Here is a 17888-nt window from a genome sequence, read left to right as displayed (position 1 = left end):
TCTTTGAAGTCAAATCCTCTGGAAAAGTAATGAGTTGATTAATTGCTGGCGGTACTTGTGCTATTCCTAAAGGTCTTCGGTTGTGTTCCTATTCAGTACTGTTAGGAATTATCTTTGATTTATGCAGCTGTTTATTTGTGGATGTATTTAACTGTTTGTTGAATTATCTTTGTTGTGGATTTATATGTTATTTTATTTTTTAACAAATTAATTTATTTTTCATGAGAGAATTGATTTATCATCATAAATAATATTTTTACTTTAGCTGTTCCCTTTATGGGAGACATGAAGTGAGTTCCCCGACCCGCTTTGCCTTGTGCACTTCCACCCTGAATTCCTAGGTGGTCTAAGTCCTCTTCTTTTATCTCCTGCCATGGTTTCCTAGGCCTTTCTACAGTCTTTGTCCTTGCTACTTCCTATCTACTACTTTTCAGACTAACTGTTCTTCACCCCTTATTGTTTACATCTCCAGACTATCTCAGCATTTTTTATCTCAGTCAATTATCCAGCCTTGACAGATCATCATTCCTAATATGATGTTCCCACTGAATCGGTTACAAATCGTAGCATTTTGTACTTACACCTGAAAATCCCATGCCTTTACATGCCAGTGCCCATGTTTTTGCTTATTCGAGCATTTTGCAAGTCTTATGCTCGCATCGGAAGTCTTTGCTCACTCTTTTGTGCTTCCTTGCCAATACCTGCTTCTTAGCCCAGTGTTCACCAAGGTAACAGGAATGATTCATGCCTTCTGAATCTTGCCCATCTACCACAGCATGGTTCTGTTATCCTGAATATCTTCTGTTACACTTAGCACACAGCACTGATTTAACCTTCGCACTTTCCCGTAGCATCCTCATGGCCACATCTCTGACTTCTTTCCCATAATTCCTTTTCTGGTCACCACAAGCTTTTTAACATTTCTCCTGGAAGTAACCATGCAGCGCTTTTACAACCTTTTCCTTCAAGTTAGTTGATAACGATGGGTCATCTGAAAGAGCAGGTTCCAGGGGCCGCCTCTCTATTCTGTGTTGTAATTTCCTCATCTTTTTTTTATACAGTAATAATAATGATGATGGTATGATCAGGATTGTCCTCAAACTAATTTGAGTGATAATAATTGATTCTTTAGATCATTTTGAGAAGGTACAGGCTGTCAGATTCGCGTTATAATAACAGATCAGTATTGAACTTGGAACTTAAAAAAAAAAATAGTGGAGAAAAAATAATATGAGAAATCCAAGTACAGTGGGAGAAACTGGTGAGGGAGCATGACTCATCGAAACTCTGAAACTATATGGATCTCATGAGCATATATGCTCTCCAAATTGTGGTTTCTTTTTTCCAGAATCGCCTTACCTGGTTATATGCGACTGGTTGTAGCCTTCAACATGGATCTCTGATTGGTTGATAGTAACATAAGTTACAAATTGGGACTTGAGTGCGAGCACCTTCCATTCCCCATTTGCTAGGTTCTCCTCGTGCAGTTCCTCATTCCTGGCCAACTTTGCTGTCTGTTAGACGGGAGAATGAAAAGAAGATGTTTAGAAATCATTGAGACAGGCTTTGGCATTTGGTATTTTCAACAGATTTTTTTTTTTTTTTATCCTGGCTTCCTCGTTTTCATTAATGTCCTGTAGTAGTGTTTTTGGTTTTGCGTGCGGAAATGGTTGTGCAGGGAAGTATTGTTCTATGATTGTTTATGTATTATGTATGTGTGTACGGTTGCACACAGATATATATATTCGTCGTTAAGGTATTTTCCGTGATTGATGGGCCTCAGGGTATAACAAAAAGACATAGGTTACTGAGACTTTCATGTAGGGAACCCGCGCACGACCAGACGCACTCACACGCACATAATATATATATATATATATATATATATATATATATATATATATATATGTATATATATATATATATATATATATATATATATACTGTATATATATATATATATATATATATATATATATATATACATAGATAATATATACGGATATAAAAGTTAAGTATATCTTAGTTTAACCAGACCACTGAGCTGATTAGATATATACACATAGATACATTACATATATATATATATATATATATATATATATATATATATACTCGTGTATATATATATATATATATATATATACTATATATATATACATAGATATGTATATACGGATATAAAAGTTAAGTATATTTTAGTTTAAACTTGACCACTGAGCTGATTAGATATATACACATAGATATGTGTACATATATATATATATATATATATATATATATATTATATATATATATATATATATATATATATATATATATATATATATATAATATATACAGATATATACACATAGATATGTGCATATATATATATATATATATATATATATATATATATATATATATATATATATATATGTGTGTGTGTATTTATGACTTCTTAATTTTTCTATACTTTCACAGTTTTTGGATACGCTTATCACTACGCTTGTAGTGACAAGCGTATCCAAAAAATGTGAAGAAACCGGTAAAATGAAGATGTCATAGTGGCTGTTATAAATCCAAATCCTTATACTGTATATTTTGTGCAAACTTTCGCTTTCTCCGTAGACGACTTGCTAATCAAGGCTATATAAAGGGGAGTGAAAGTATTTGCTGGAGAGTATGCAGCAGATTTGAAGTACAGTACTTTAAGAATGCGATTTCATCATATCAGTTCAGATGTTTTCAATAATGTGTACGCTGACCAACGTTTCAGTTGGATGAGTTTGCCACTTGAGAATTCTCCGACATACAAGTGATGCACTTGACATACGAGTATGTAAACGATTAATACGAGTGCAAGTTAAGTACTTTACATTTAAAAGTGATGTATTTTACCTCCTCTTCAGTCAACTTCCTTGGAAAGATGCGTGGAAGTGCCACATACCCGGCGAACGCCTGAATAGCCTTGTCATTGTAGTAGTAGCTAGGCACTCCAAATGACACGTTGTATGATTTCTGTGGACAAGATAATATAACAAAAAATAATGTTGTTAGGATATTGAGTGTCGTATTATCTGCCTTATGTCTGTTAGTTAGGAAACAGTTATATCTTAAATTTGAAATCTGCAACTTGTTGGTGAAGTGATTTGTGATTGTTGGTTGGGGGTTATTCCTATAAAAATAAACTTGTAATTTGCAACAGCTTAATGAAGGTATGTGCAAGGCTTGGTGGGTATTCATCATGTTTGCGAATAGAAACGGGTTTGCTTGCGTGCTGTTGTTATTGTTATTGTTACCAAAAGGATTCACTGTAACATCAAGATTCAGTATATGAATAAGGGCAATTGAATTAAAACTTTATATTGGTGGAGAATGCATTTATGGCCAGAATACAGCAGCAAGTTGGCATTACGAATCAGAAATTGGAGAGATGTAGTATCCAACAGCTTTAAAAAGGACTTGAGATCTAAAAGATTGAGATAGTAGATTCTGGTATTCAAAGAAAGTTTATAATAACAAATTTTTCTTATGCTTAGTGTAATTTACCCCAGTTGGTGTTAAAATATGTGAAAAGTAAAAAAATTATGCAGCGTGCATCCGAAAACAAGCTCCTGTCGTTGACTTCGGCGAGTGTTGTTATTAAATTTAGACGTACCATCACAATACTTTATAATCTCTTTATTCGTTAACATTATTAATTGACAAAACATATCTGAGGAGAAATTTAGGTAAGTAAATAAAGTTTGATTCACATTACTTGGTAATTATTTGAAAACAATGATGCTATTCGGACAAAATACTTGCAACCAATCAGCTAGCAGGAAATTTTTCCTGAGCTAAAAGGGCGCCCCTGCGAGTGAGTGTCAATGTGCCTCGGTAAAAAAAACTGAGTTTAGTTTTAACGTTGTGTTTTAAACTGCAATTTTACGATTAGTGTAGTTTCCTTTGAAAAATAAAGAATAACGATGTACAGAATGCCATGGATGGAAGCATACCCTGATTGCATATCATAATCCAAAGAAAAATAAACTAACCTCAAGTGAGCCATGTTTTCCAAGGATGACCGTAGGTGGCACCTTTTGTCCTTCAATGTGGATCTCTGGTTCGGGCCCAATAATGATGCAGAAGTGATTCCAGTGCCAAGGTAAAACTGACTGGTTAACCTTCAGAAACGCCTGTGGCGTGTACAAAAATGGCGTTGCTCCTTCCACTAGGGATGAAATAGTCGGTTATTACTGAAGTCAGGAAAGTTACGCTGTTTCGATCATATTTCATTGTCACCCAAAGATATTCTATTACATATGTTTCGTGTACATGAAAGGCATCACACGTACAACTTAATGTGGATGAGAGTCATTAAATCTTTAAGTAAGAATAGTGTAACGTTATATTTCGTCGGTTGATAACGGTCGTCTTGGCTTTGGCTGAAAATTTCATGTATAACAATATATATACATTATATATATATATATATATATATATATATATATATATATATATATATATATATATATATATATATATATATATATATATATATTGTAACATAACATTTATTTGGGCTGCTTTATCTTAATTCATCTTAATATTAAATGAATACAGCCCCTTTACTGGGCCTCTTTAAAAGATGAAGTGAGAGGGCAGTCTAGCCATCGCAGCCAGACAGGAAATCCACTGTCTTTTGTGTCTATTGTCTGCCCCCCTCCTAGACAACCCCATAAATTTCTACCTTTGTAACTTTTTCCTGTTTTTTTGACCTGTTTTCTCTGGCTGGTTCACTCCTTTCAGATACGTACTGGCACAAACTGGAAAACACTGGCCCCAGACCAGTTTACCATGGCTGGAGGAGGGCAAGGCTGACCAAGGAGATGAGAGAAGGGTCAGACGTGGCTAAGGAGCCAACGAGGGTAGACCTTTTCAAGACAAAGGTGCGCTTTTCCCATTCTGGTGCAACGGAACCTTGGTGTACCCAGAGGCGTTACTCCATCCATAATGCAGAAGAAGATTCCCACTACAACTGGAAATCAACCTTGCTCATGCTACAAGGGCACATTCTACGCCAAGCAGGTACGTGTCTGAAGAGGGGTTCCAGCCAGCCTATTTTACTAAAATCGCTTGTCTGATATTCTCCGTCTGGCAGTTTTAGTGAGTTTTAGGCTTTTGTGTATTAAATTCCTTTAGTCAAATTTCACAAATAACCACGGATATATTGCGCCATTAATCTGTCTACTCCATTTATTTAAGTGTAACTGTAAATATATGTATTAATTAAGGCCCTGGGTTTCAATTCTGTTTTCCCAGTGAGCATGCATTTCCTTTTAATTACTGTTCAGTTGCACGTCAAATAAACAGGTGAGTCCTATAGTAGCACTGCTAACTGTAACAACATATATATATATATATATATATATATATATATATATATATATATATATATATATATAATATATATATATATATATATATGTTTAACTCTTCGATAACTGAAGCGGTTTTGGTATTTATTTGTGGAAAGTAATTAGAAAATTATTTTTATTGCTGGAAATAAATACAGATTTCGCTCCATGCAATCACAGAAGTAGTTTTGGTTATTTGAATAAATAAACTTGTTAGGAAAAATGTTTATAATAATATGTGTTATCTTTATGATAACGATATAGAGATGTGCATGTTATTAATATTTTGAAATGATCTGAAGCTTTTTGTTTTCAATTCGATTACCAAGTAAAAGTTTATTATAACAGTTAATGTTGAGGGCCATTCATTGAAAATGCATTATCTGAATTTTATTTTGGCGAGATCAAAGCTCAAGTTTGATGTATATATTCTCATGTTTTTAATTCTGCCCTTGGATGGGTTAGGTAGGACACGGCACTGCTGGTTTGGTTGGGTTACGATCATAGCCTCGTATGCGGTTCAGGCTGGATGTCGCCTCAAGAACCTTATCAAGTTTTATCGTTTAGGATAAATGTTTGACATCATGAATTGCTTTTGTGACTTGATCTCATCTTACTCAGATGTATATGATTAGAATGGAGTGAACGCTGTTGTAAATTCAGAACTACTGTTTCTTTCGAGGAAAGAAACAGTGCATCCTAATTTCACTTAAAAAATTGAAATAGATAATCAGCCATCCCTTCATATGATACGTTAGTTACAAAATCCTACATGCCTCGTAACTTTATACAAAAAGGGAAAGTCTGATCTGTCTTTTTCTACCTCTACACACACACACATATATATATGTGATGAATATATATATATATATATATATATATATATATATATATGTATATATATATATATATAAAAGACAAAAATATGGAACATGATGAATATATATATAAAAGACAAAATACTGAAGGAAAGAGAAACATTGTTTCTCTTTCCTCTTCGTGATTTTGTCTTATATATTCATCACGTCCATAATTCTGTGATTCAGTTATACATACATACATACATACATTATATATATAATATATATATATATATATAATATATATATATTGTAAAGAGTAGCCCAAAATCCGCTAGGAAACTCTTCTCTCTTCCTGCTTTGGGTTGGTTTGAACCTTTGAAGGTCAGGGTAATAGGGGCTCAGAGAAATATAATAGTTTGGGGACAGTAAACTGGCTTTGCACTGTTTTCTTTGGTACAGGGAAAGAAAATCGTTTTCTATGATATCGGTCGGCGACCTGGGTCGGACATCGCCCCTACCCCTGTCCAGAAGCAATAAAAGGTCAGGCCAGGACAGTTCTCTCACACGCGCTAGTTTAAGCCAAGCAGTCACGCCTCTGGGGGCCGTTGCTCGTGCCCTCCTCTCTTCCGCTCGCCGCCACGTGATCCCCATCGCGCCCTGTGTGTGCCCCGTGTTCCATTCCCACGGCCTTAAAGACTGCAAGGGGGATTGCAAGTCTTCCAAACGCGAGCTGACATTAAACGGCGGCCTTTTCATCATCCCAAGAGGCCCTTTCCGCCCCAGTCTACGACTTGAAGAAATACTCGGAGAGGGAGGCTACCATTTGTCCACGCTCCCACACGTTTCTCGGCAGAAGACGTCATCATCCTGCGCCCACAAATGTGGTAATGTACTCCAAAACGAGTTGCTAATGATTACTTAGCCCTTTTGCATTTATTAATCTCTGGGCCTATAACTTTTTTCCCTGATATTCCTTGGTTTCAAACCAGGCCCACGTGGCTTCACAGCTTCTTTCTCTGAGTCTAAAGTAACGCCTCGGGAGTCCTTATGCCTTCAGTGCACCCCGAGTAATTCAATCCCAAATTCCAGCATTAGATGTGTAACGTGGGTCCAAATATCGTTTCAGAAAAGATGCCTGCTGTAGCAGAATTATCCTTTGGTCCGTGTTCTGGCATTCCCAAGCTCCCCCTTCCGGGAGGACTACCGGCAGTAATTTACCGTGTTTCAGTTAATTTTCCTTTGACCTTTGTGTGCTATCAAAATATAACTATTTTTATATCCCGTGTTTCACGCGCTAGTGAAGAGCCCTCCGCTCCGTCAGTACTTCTTTTTTTTGTTTGTGTTTTATATGTCCTGGGTATCTTACAAGGCCATTTTCGAGTAAAGTAATAATTGTGGAGTCATAAGATCCACCTGCACCAGGGAACATATAAAAATGGCGACCTGACCAGTGATTCTCGTAATGATTGCATCCCCCTCTTCCCCTTTGTTGTTTGTGTTGCGATTTGTGAAATCAGCAATTAAACTCAGCTAAGCTGGATCGAGACAGATTATTAACCCTTTGAAAAGCCAAGCGTAACAGGCCAAGGAAATTCTGCGTAAGTAAAACTGTGTTTATTTAGCGTAGGGCGTATAGAAATGTGACTAGTCCTAGGAATTTTTTTATAGTAGGGCGCATGTCCGAGGAAAATGAGAGAGAGAATCCTTGGCTGAAACTTAGCTTTCTGAAACCTTTTACGCAGCTTGCATGCCATTCAATTAGGTTATACAGGTGATAAATCATTAAAGGAATATGCGCATGTTCCTCTTGGAAACGAAAGTGATTTCAAATCGAATCATTAGATATAGGCGCGAGACCCGACGTCAACCACGTGTCTGAAAGTCAGATTAGCATTGCTGACCGCATTTTTACCTCTCTCGTTTTAAAATAGGAGCGAAGCGCGTATATTATGGCTAGACGGCCTTGACCGCTCCATTCCGTGGCCCAGTTAGGGAAAACATTTGTTTGTTTGATTTGCTTCGCTCTCCCAAATTGTTTTTGCATTATTGGGGGGTCTGAGAACATATGTTCTGTGTTGTTCTGTTTCTTTTGTGTGTTTGTTTTGTGGGCTTTCTACGGCCTCGCGTGTGTTGCCTATCTGTGAAATGGGCTGGCCACCCACCTAATTGTACTCTTGAGAATAACACTTCTCCCATAAGTCATTAAAACTAGCGCCCTCGCGCTGATCAGACGTCGTCTGTGCGAAATTCCTGGCGCCTATATATTCTATTCTTTGCTAATAAATCCGTGTCGTCGGTCAGTTGGTGAGACCAATTCATTTTCCCTTCAGTCCCCAAATGAGCCCGTTTCACCGTCGGTAATTCTGGGAGACCTAAATATATATCCCAATCTAGTCCCCAAGTAAGCCCGTTTTGTCGGTAATCAGGAGACCTATACATCCTGTCTTGTCCCTGGGTCCAGCCCGTTTGTCGTACCTTGGGAGACCAATCCTAAATTCATCGTCCCCAATCAGCCCGCTTCGTCGGTAAACCGAGACCAATCATTGCTAATTCATCGTCCCCAATCAGCCCGCTTCGTCGGTACATAGGGAGACCAATCCTGCTAAATTCATCGTCCCCAATCCGCCGCGTCGGTAAACCGGGAGACCAATCATTGCTAATTTATCGTCCCAACTCAGCCCGCTTGTCGGTAAAACAGAACCAATCATTGCTAATTCATCGTCCCCAATCAGCCCCGCTCCCGTCGGTAAATCAGGAGACCAATCATTGCTAATTTATCGTCCCCAATCAGCCCGCTTCGTCGGTAAACGGGAGACCAATCATTGCTAATTCATCGTCCCCAATCAGCCACTCCGTCGGTAAATCAGGAGACCAATCATCGCTAATTCATCGTCCCCAATCAGCCCGCTTCGTCGGTAAACCGGGAGACCAATCATTGCATAATTCATCGTCCCAATCAGCCCGCTCCGTCGGTAAATCCGGAGACAATCATCGCTAATTCATCGTCCCCAATCAGCCCGCTTCGTTGGTAAACCGGGAGACCATCGTGCTAATTCATCGTCCCCAATCAGCCCGCTTCGTCGGTAAACCGGGAGACCAATCATTGCTAATTCATCGTCCCCAATCAGCCCGCTCCGTCGGTAAATCGGGAGACCAATCATCGCTAATTCATCGTCCCAATCAGCCTGGGCTTCGTCGGTAAACCGGGGAGACCAATCATCGCTAATTCATCGTCCCCAATCAGCCCGCTTCGCGTCGGTAAACCGAGACCAATCATTGCTAATTCATCGTCCCAATCAGCCCGCTCCGTCGGTAAATCGGGAGACCAATCATCACAAATTCATCGTCCCCAATCAGCCCGCTTCGTCGGTAACCGGAGACCAATCATCGCTAATTCATCGTCCCCAATCAGCCGGCTTTCGTCGCAAACCGAGACCAATCATTATTAATCGCCCCCCAATTAGCCCGCTCGATCGATAAATCGGGGAGACCAATCATCGCTAATTCATCGCCCCCAAATCACGCCATGGCGCTCCGTCGGTAAATCGGGAGACCAATAATTGCTAACTTATCGTCCCCTAATCAGCCCATTTCGTCGGTAAATCGGAGACCAATCATACGTCCTTTGAAAAGTGTCCAAGATTCCAGCTCTGGGAAATTAAGTCGGGTGTGTTAGCGCCCCTCTCCCCGCTTCGCAAAAATGTCGACACGGTCTCAGCAGGCGGATTTCAGTTCTTTATGTCCTCAGGGAAGGAACTCGGCCTTCCGGGAGAGGGTCCAAGAGACTGGGTACAGGAGGGATGGACGCCATACAGGCAGAGAAACGACAGGCTCAGGGAGAGATGAGGAAGAAGCCAAGGAAAGGAACGAGAGGCAGAAAGACAGGCCCAGGAGAGACGTAGAAGGCCAGCTTCGAGAGGGAAGAAAGGGACAAGCAGCGTGCCATGAACTGATGATGCGCAACAGAGTGGCCTTCGCCCACCCACCTGCCCCCAGGGAATGGAGTGCCTTCAGCCAGGCTATCGCTTGTGCCAAAGTGGGCGGAGGCCGAGCCTGAGGTGCGGCTCGTTAGCCGCCGAGACAGTGCAAGAAAGGCCTGCCCCTGAGTGCCGCGAACTCTCCCTGGTGTTGGGCAAGTTCCCTTGGAGGGGGAAGGCCCTGATTGCCCAGGGCCCTCCCGCCGGAGGAGCAGGAAATTGGGAGGTCGTGCGCCTAATTACTGTGCCAGGCGTGCTATAACCCCTGAACGCTGGAGGAGCGCTGGCGCCGGAGCTGAAGGGAGGCCACCTCAACCTGGGCAGACTGGGCTCATAAGTCCGGCGTGCCGTGCCAAATGGTTTCGGAGGCCGTGGGGTTACGACCTCGAACGATGCCATCGAACAAATACAAATAGAGAACTTCTACTCTACACCCACGCCGGCCCTCGCCACACGCGAGAAGAGCCACCACCTTAGCTGATTGCTGCCGAATAGCGGATCTAAGGGGCCACCCATCACCCCCCCAGGGAGAGCTTCCGCTGCAGCGCAAAAATTACGCACCCGCCACCTATCGGTGCCCTCCGCCAAGAATGTTTGCAGAAGGCCCGTCCGTGGCGCGGGTTCTTGTAAAAGATCGGGCATGCCGGAGCAATGCCGCAGTAAACCACCCGCGTCTCTCCCGGACAGCTGTATTGTCACGCCTGCGCCTCTGCCGGGGCAGTGCGCGATTTCAGCTAAACCTTTTGCTGACGTGCAAGGTTTATGACACTCTTCCTCATGCGGCAAAATGCCTAGAAATAACAAAGCAGAACTCCACATGCGTCGCCCTGGCAGCAACGAATCCCGAGTCTCAGGCCCTCCTGCCGAGGGTCCCATCTATGGCACCTCCTCGAGGTAAAATACTCAGCACGCCAGGTCAAGGTATTTGACGACTCTGGCGTAAATTCTCCCTCATGGGAGGGACAAAGTTCCCTAATGGAGCTATAATAGACCGACGCATAGCTCGTCACCATTGAGGGCGATTAACAATTTTAAATGATCCTCCCTACGGGTCCAACTGAGGTGCCTGACCCTACAGAGCCAGGACCTTCGCCTCTGGCCTCAGAAGGAAACACATTCCAGGAGACTATGATCCTCCTGGGCCAAGACTTTACGTCCCATTTCAAACCACCACCACCACGGGGTCCCCATTCCCCAATAAATCATCCCAACTGAGTCAGTGCCCGGCACAGTATCCGTGCCAGTGCCGAGGCCTCAGCCAGATCTCCCCTTTGTGAGAGATCTCGGCCTTCAGCTCTGCCAGTGCCCTTGGGCGCACTGAGCAGTGCCAGTCTCGTCAGGCCCAGACAGCGGACCACCACCACATCGCCACCAGCGCCCGAGTGCCAATGCTCGGTGCCTGAGCTGGTCACCCCTGCAAGCCAAAAGTCGACCCCGCTCCTCCGGCCGTCCCCTCTCTCTCGCCGCGCCAGATTCCTCCGCGAAAGTCGCTTATTCTGCCCCGCCTTCCTGGGCGATGAACTCTGCGATCTGCGATTGGTTATGTCCGAGATGGCGAAGAAAATTCATGGGTCAGTTGTCGGCAGCTGACCCAGATGGCACCCCTTGCCGCCCTTTTGGCCTCGGCCTCCGATTCTGCCAAGGACAACGGTCCCAGGAGAGGTTGCGTATGAGTTACTTCACACGGGTGTGAAGCGATCGCAGGTAGTCCAAGAGCCTGAGCTCTTCTGGCCCCTGTGCAAACTTGACATAGCCCTTCTTCATCTTTGAACGTCTTGGCACCTTTCATCCAGGAGAGGATGCAAGGCCTTCCATATCTTCTTCCTTTCCTTTGGAATTTCTATCCCTCGGCATCCTTCTCTATCGATCTTCCCTCCACACTTTCCTCATTTCTACCACTCCCGCAGCGGCAGTTAATATATGGGATATCATCCCCTTTGAAAATGTATAAATAATTTTTATTTTGAAGCAGTAGAGAGACCGAGTGGGAAGTGGCACGCCCTTACGCCCGATCCTTTGGCACAGGCAGGCGTGTCAACTCTTCCTGAAGGGTTGCGCTCTGGGTTTCTTTCCTGCCCTTGGCTGAGGGATTAGCTCTTGACTGTCAGTCTGTGTTGGCGACGAAGTTAAGAAAAAGAAGTAAATCATAAATACCTCCTCTGTTATCCTTTATTTTCTCACATTATATTATTTACTGCATTGTCTTTTTCTTTTTGCGATCTTGAGCAAAGACTCCTGCCCTTACGAATTTTAACGTTACCTTTTTAATCATAAAACACGGTGCAGCCTTTAGTATGAAGCGTATATTCGTTGTTGTTCTGTGTAGTTTCCTTTATTTTTATTTGTACATTTCTTTTTTTTTTTAATTATTCCTGTGAGAATGTTAGCCCTGTCCATTTTCCTTCATTTGTTTTATCCTCCCATTCATCACGTCGATGATCTGTTTATAGCTTACCCGAGTTGTAAGCTGTAGACGAAAAATTTAGCGTCATTTAAGTTGGCCGAGTTAAACCACGCGAATAATCTCTTTTGCCTCTCCACAGCTGTCAGAAGTTCTTTGTCCCTTCAGATTAGCGTTGTGGGAAGACATTTTCATTAGTTATGCTCATGAGCTTGTGAGCAGTGGAGTCGATTGAAAGAAGAATTGAATTCTATTATTACAATTTTGGTAAGGGATATTATTTAATACCTACAATGTATTGTCACGAATGCCACTCTTCAAGGCACAACTAATACATGCCTGTAATTCAGGATAGCATTAAGGAATCAGTGGGTTTACATTTTGTTTCCTTTAAATTCTGCATTGTATGTTTTATTTTTGTTGTTGTTATTTTGAAATTTTGAAGTGTTCTTTGTTTTATTTTCTTTTGAGGCGCCTTTATTACCCCAGTAAAGTAAATCGAATAAAGAATGGTAGAAACAGTACTTAGAAGTATTTGAGCAATAATTAATTTGCAAGCAAGTTTACCCTTTATTGTATATTCTAAATTGCACTCTGCTCTAAAGTAAACCTTCAGTTTGTTATTGATTAGTGTGGCATCAGAGTTTTACAAATAAAGTAAAGTAAAGTTGTAGCAAAAAGTAAAAGATAGAATAAAGTCGAACGTTTTTCTTCGCTCATTTTCTTTTATCAATATTCGCAAATCGTTTATAGGTGTGAATATTATCTTGCCAGGGAGCTGTAAAGAGTAGCGCCAAAATCCACTAGGAAACTCTTCTCTTCCTGCTTTTAGTTGGTTTCGAACCTTGGAAGGTCGGTATGGGGTCTCAGAGAAAATATAATAGTTTGGGACAGTAAACTGGCTTTGCACTGTTTTCTTTGGTACAGGAAGAAAATCCGTTTTCTATGATATCCGGGTCGGCGACCTGGGTCAGGACATCGCCCCCCTACCCCTGTCCAGAAGCAATAAAAGGTCAGGGCCAGGACAGCTCTCCCCCTCACACCTTCGCTAGTTTAAGCCAAGCAGTCACGCCTCTGCGGGTCTGTTGCTCGTGCCCTCCTCTTTCGCTCGCCGCCACGTGGATCCCATCGCCGCCCTGTGTGCCCCGTGTTCCATTCCACGTGGCCTTAGAAGACTTCAAAGGGGATTGCAAGTCTTAAACGCGAGCTTGACATTAAACGGCGGCCTTTTCATCATCCCAAGGCGCCCTTTTCCACCAGTCTACGACGAAGAAATACCTTGAGAGGGGCTACCATTTGTCACGCTCCCACATCGTCGGCAGAAGACGTCGTCATCCCTAAGCCCCTACAAATGTGGTAATGTACCCAAAACGAGTTGCTAGTCACGATTACTTAGCCCTTTGCATTTATTAATCTCTGGGCCTATAACTGTGTTCCCTGATATTCCTTGGTTCAAGCCAGGCCCACGTGTTCACAGCTTCTTTCCTCTGAGTCACAAATGGCGTCTCGGGAGTCCTTAGCGCCTTCCAGTGCACCCCCAGGTAATTCAATCCCTAAATTCCAGCATTAGATGTGTAACGTGGGTCCAAATATCGTTTTAGAAAAGACGCCTGGTGAGAATCTATCCTTGGTCCCGTGTTCCTGGCATTCCTAGCTCCTTCGGGAGGACTTCTACGGCAGTAATTTAGTGTTTTCAGTTAATTTTCCTTTGACCTTTGTGTGCTATCAAATATAACTATTGCATATCCACGTGTTTCACGCACTTCCTAGTGAAGAGCCATAACCTGTGTAATTTCTTTTTGTTTGTGTTTATATGTCCTGGGTATCTTACAAGGCCATTTTCAAGTAAAGTAATAATTGTGAGTCATAAGATCCACTGCAATTAGGAAATATATAAATATATATATATATATATATATATATATATATATATATATATATATATATATATATATATATATATATATATATATATATATATATATATCTATATATATATATATATACATATATGTACATATATATATAGAATATAAGAAGGCCATAAACACTATTTAAACGTTGAAACTACCTGTTTAGGCACTTGCTTTTATGCCCTTGTTCACTGGTAAAGAATATGGACAGGTGGGAAACAATGGTATATATATACAAAAACATAAAAGGTGTGCCCAGGCCTCCAGATATGGAGGTGGCGTTTCTTGAAGAGGAAGGAATGACCAAATTCTAGTGATTTTTGTTCATTAGCTCCCGTTTGGCATGATGGATCTGGCGGTCGCTCTTTTCTTGGACCCAAGAAAACGCGACCAGATTGCCACCCAGAGGCCAAACCACTAGGGAATTCTGGTCATCTCTCCTCCCTTCCTAAGAAACGCCACCTCCTACCCATCGGGAGGCCCAAGGGCCACTCTATGTTTTTGCATATATGCCCATTGTAACCCACCCTGTCTACCAGTGAACATTGGGCACAGCAAGCAAGTGCCCCTTCTGGTTTCAACGTTTAAATAGTGTTTTATGAGCCTCTTATATCTACATATATATTACACTGTAGTATTACAGGAAAAGACATTCGTATATATATATATATATATATATATATATATATATATATATATATATAGTAAACAAAAGGGAAGAGGGAGACATTATGCAGAACTAGCACATAAATTTATTCGTCTACGCGTTTCTTGACCCAGGTCACAACATCAGGACATCATCTACAGTTATAAATTAAAAAGGATATTCAGCATAAATAAGTTAAAAGTATACACAAAACATAAAAAAACTAAAATAGAAAATCAGTTGAACTTAAACAGTCACTTAAATACATTTACACATTAAAGAACTAATAAAAGAAAACTTAAAATGTAAAATTTTTCAAATATAAGATCACGCAAGACGCCAATAAAATACAACAACTTTAGAATAATTGCCGCTAAGGAAACCTGAGAACTGCTTCTCTTGGAAAGCCTCAACATCAAAAAGAATTGTACTGGCGCTAAATTGCCAATCATCGGCTGTTCCCCTATTATAGCATGATGCGATTGTTTATTTACATTTGTCCGCCTCCTCCTCCTGTTTTTATGCTGTTTTCTTTTAGTGTGTTTCCTCTTTCATCCTGGGAGAGTGCCTTCTGCTCTACCTTTTAAGTTTATTTTAAGTTCCTTTTTATTAAGCAAGTTTTAATTAAGTTCATTTTAAGTTTATATTCTAAGTTTCTTTACTTTATTGGTTCTTTAGAATGTGTAAATGTATTTAAATTGTGCGACTGTTTGTTCAACTGATTTTCTATTTTAAGTTTTTATGTTTTGTGTATATTTACTTTTTTTAACTATTTATGCTGAATGTCCCTTTTTAATTTATAACTGTAGATGATGTCCTGATGATGGGACCACGGGCAAAAAACGCGTAGACGTAAATAAACGCGTACTGGTTATGGTGTGTTTCCTGCGCCCTTCTCCTGCCTACTATAGTGCCCTCCGATGTGGATTATATATATATATATATATATATATATATATATATATATATATATATATACATATAATTTTTTTTCATGATGCTGCCTTGTAATGTATATCCTCCCATAATTTTGATATATTTACTCTTCTATTTATCATATGTTATGTATAATGATAATGATTGTTGAAATACCGTATATGTGTAATGTCAGATCTCAAAAGAATTAATGCTTTAGATGACTTAACAACGTAATTTAGAATTAATAATTTGTTTCCTGATAAAAGCATAGTAACGTAGTCAGGAACACGTGTGCTCTAGTGAGGGTTTGTTTCACTTCATCTGTCATCAGTTCAGATAAGAGGAGCGCGCTGTGTTGGGTTTTTGGCTTTGTTTTAATTCACACAATGACAGGTCGAGATAACAATTGCCATCTGTTTGATCATGTAAAGATTTCTGTAAAAGCTTTGCTCATACGAGAAAAAGACAAGTGATTTTGTAATATTACGTACTTGGTTCTGGTCACATGCAATTTTGAGAGTAAGACCTCATGATTGATTGCGTCATGTATTGTCCTGATTGCATTTAAAACGTTTTGCCGGAAGTTACGTCATCTTCCTTATTCTAGAAGAATTTGTGTATCTCGCACCCAAAATGCCTTAATGACGTCATATTTTCATTTTACTGGAATCCTCAGATTAAATGTTTCATTCTTATTTTCAAGACCGATCAGTTTGGTTCTCTCTCTCTCTTTCTTTCTCTCTCTCTCTCAAGACCTGACTCTCTCTCTCTCTCTCTCTCTCTCTGTATTTCATCAAAGAGAAATATTAACAATAGAATATTTGTGGTCACTGGTATTAGATATAGCTTTTGAATCTGAATTTAGTAATTATTTAATTTGTAATGGCTTGCAAAAAGTGTTTTATGAATTCAAGCAGCTGCAAAGAGATTTTACAAAGGTTTTCACAAGCTTGTGTACAGTGAAGTGAGTTTTCCTTATTATTACCATGGTAAAATAAGGTCTATTAGGAAAATTTTTGCCTTAGTGAAATTATTATTGATAAATCTTTTGTGTATTTTTGTGTGTTCTTGTGTTCGCAATCTCTTGATTTTTGCTGGTGATTTAACATTTATTTACTTAGAATTTTAAATATATCTAATAATTTAACATTGCATACTTGATTTAATTTTCATATATTAAGGTTTTCTGTACAAATATTGAATAATTCTTGATAGTTTAAATTTTGTTTGATGAATTTAATGGCTTGGTAAATTAAAGTTTTTGTGATTTAGTTTTGTTTAATAATTTAATTCAAGAATTAATTAAGTTTTGTGTTGTTTTCAAGTAATAGTAAATTTTTCAGATTGTGAATTCTAAGTATAAATTTTGAATTTGCAATTTTTGTATTTATGATTTTTTAAAAGTGTGTTTCATTTTTTCACCACAGTGAATAGGATTAATTGTTGCATAAGACAAAAAGTGATAAACACGTTTTGTTCCTTTAGTTTGCTGGGAAACCAATTAAGACCAGGAAACAATGATTAGTTGCTTGATGGAGTGATGCCCTTTTACTGTAGTATATTTTTTGTTTAATGGTGGATACCTCACAATTCTTTTGATAAACTTAGTATGATTTTTCACATGATTAACAAAGCCTTTTAAGGGATCACTGTTACCTTTAGAGTACACAATTCTTTTGATAAACTTAGTATGATTTTTCACATGATTAACAAAGCCTTTTAAGGGATCACTGTTACCTTTAGAGTACTCAGTCGTAAATCTTATTGTTATGAGAGTTCAGGTATCTGGCTGAAGTGAGCTATATTTTTGAAATCTGTGATTAGTTGTGTAATAATCCGGTACTTG

General features: G+C 39.8%; 1 protein-coding gene across 1 annotated transcript in view; it reads left to right on the top strand.

Annotated features, from left to right (window-relative positions):
- LOC136843673 (uncharacterized) overlaps positions 1-17888 on the top strand; it is a 110901-nt gene that overhangs the window by 70269 nt on the left and 22744 nt on the right. The window contains exon 2 of the mRNA XM_067112236.1: positions 4777-5055. Within this exon, the coding sequence (XP_066968337.1) occupies positions 4857-5055 (199 nt within the window). The 5' untranslated portion in view covers positions 4777-4856. The remainder of the gene's footprint in view (positions 1-4776; positions 5056-17888) is intronic.

The sequence above is a fragment of the Macrobrachium rosenbergii genome, chromosome 12 (genome assembly GCF_040412425.1).
Source record: "Macrobrachium rosenbergii isolate ZJJX-2024 chromosome 12, ASM4041242v1, whole genome shotgun sequence".
Taxonomy (NCBI): domain Eukaryota; kingdom Metazoa; phylum Arthropoda; class Malacostraca; order Decapoda; family Palaemonidae; genus Macrobrachium; species Macrobrachium rosenbergii.
This window is presented reverse-complemented; position numbering and strand designations above follow the sequence as displayed.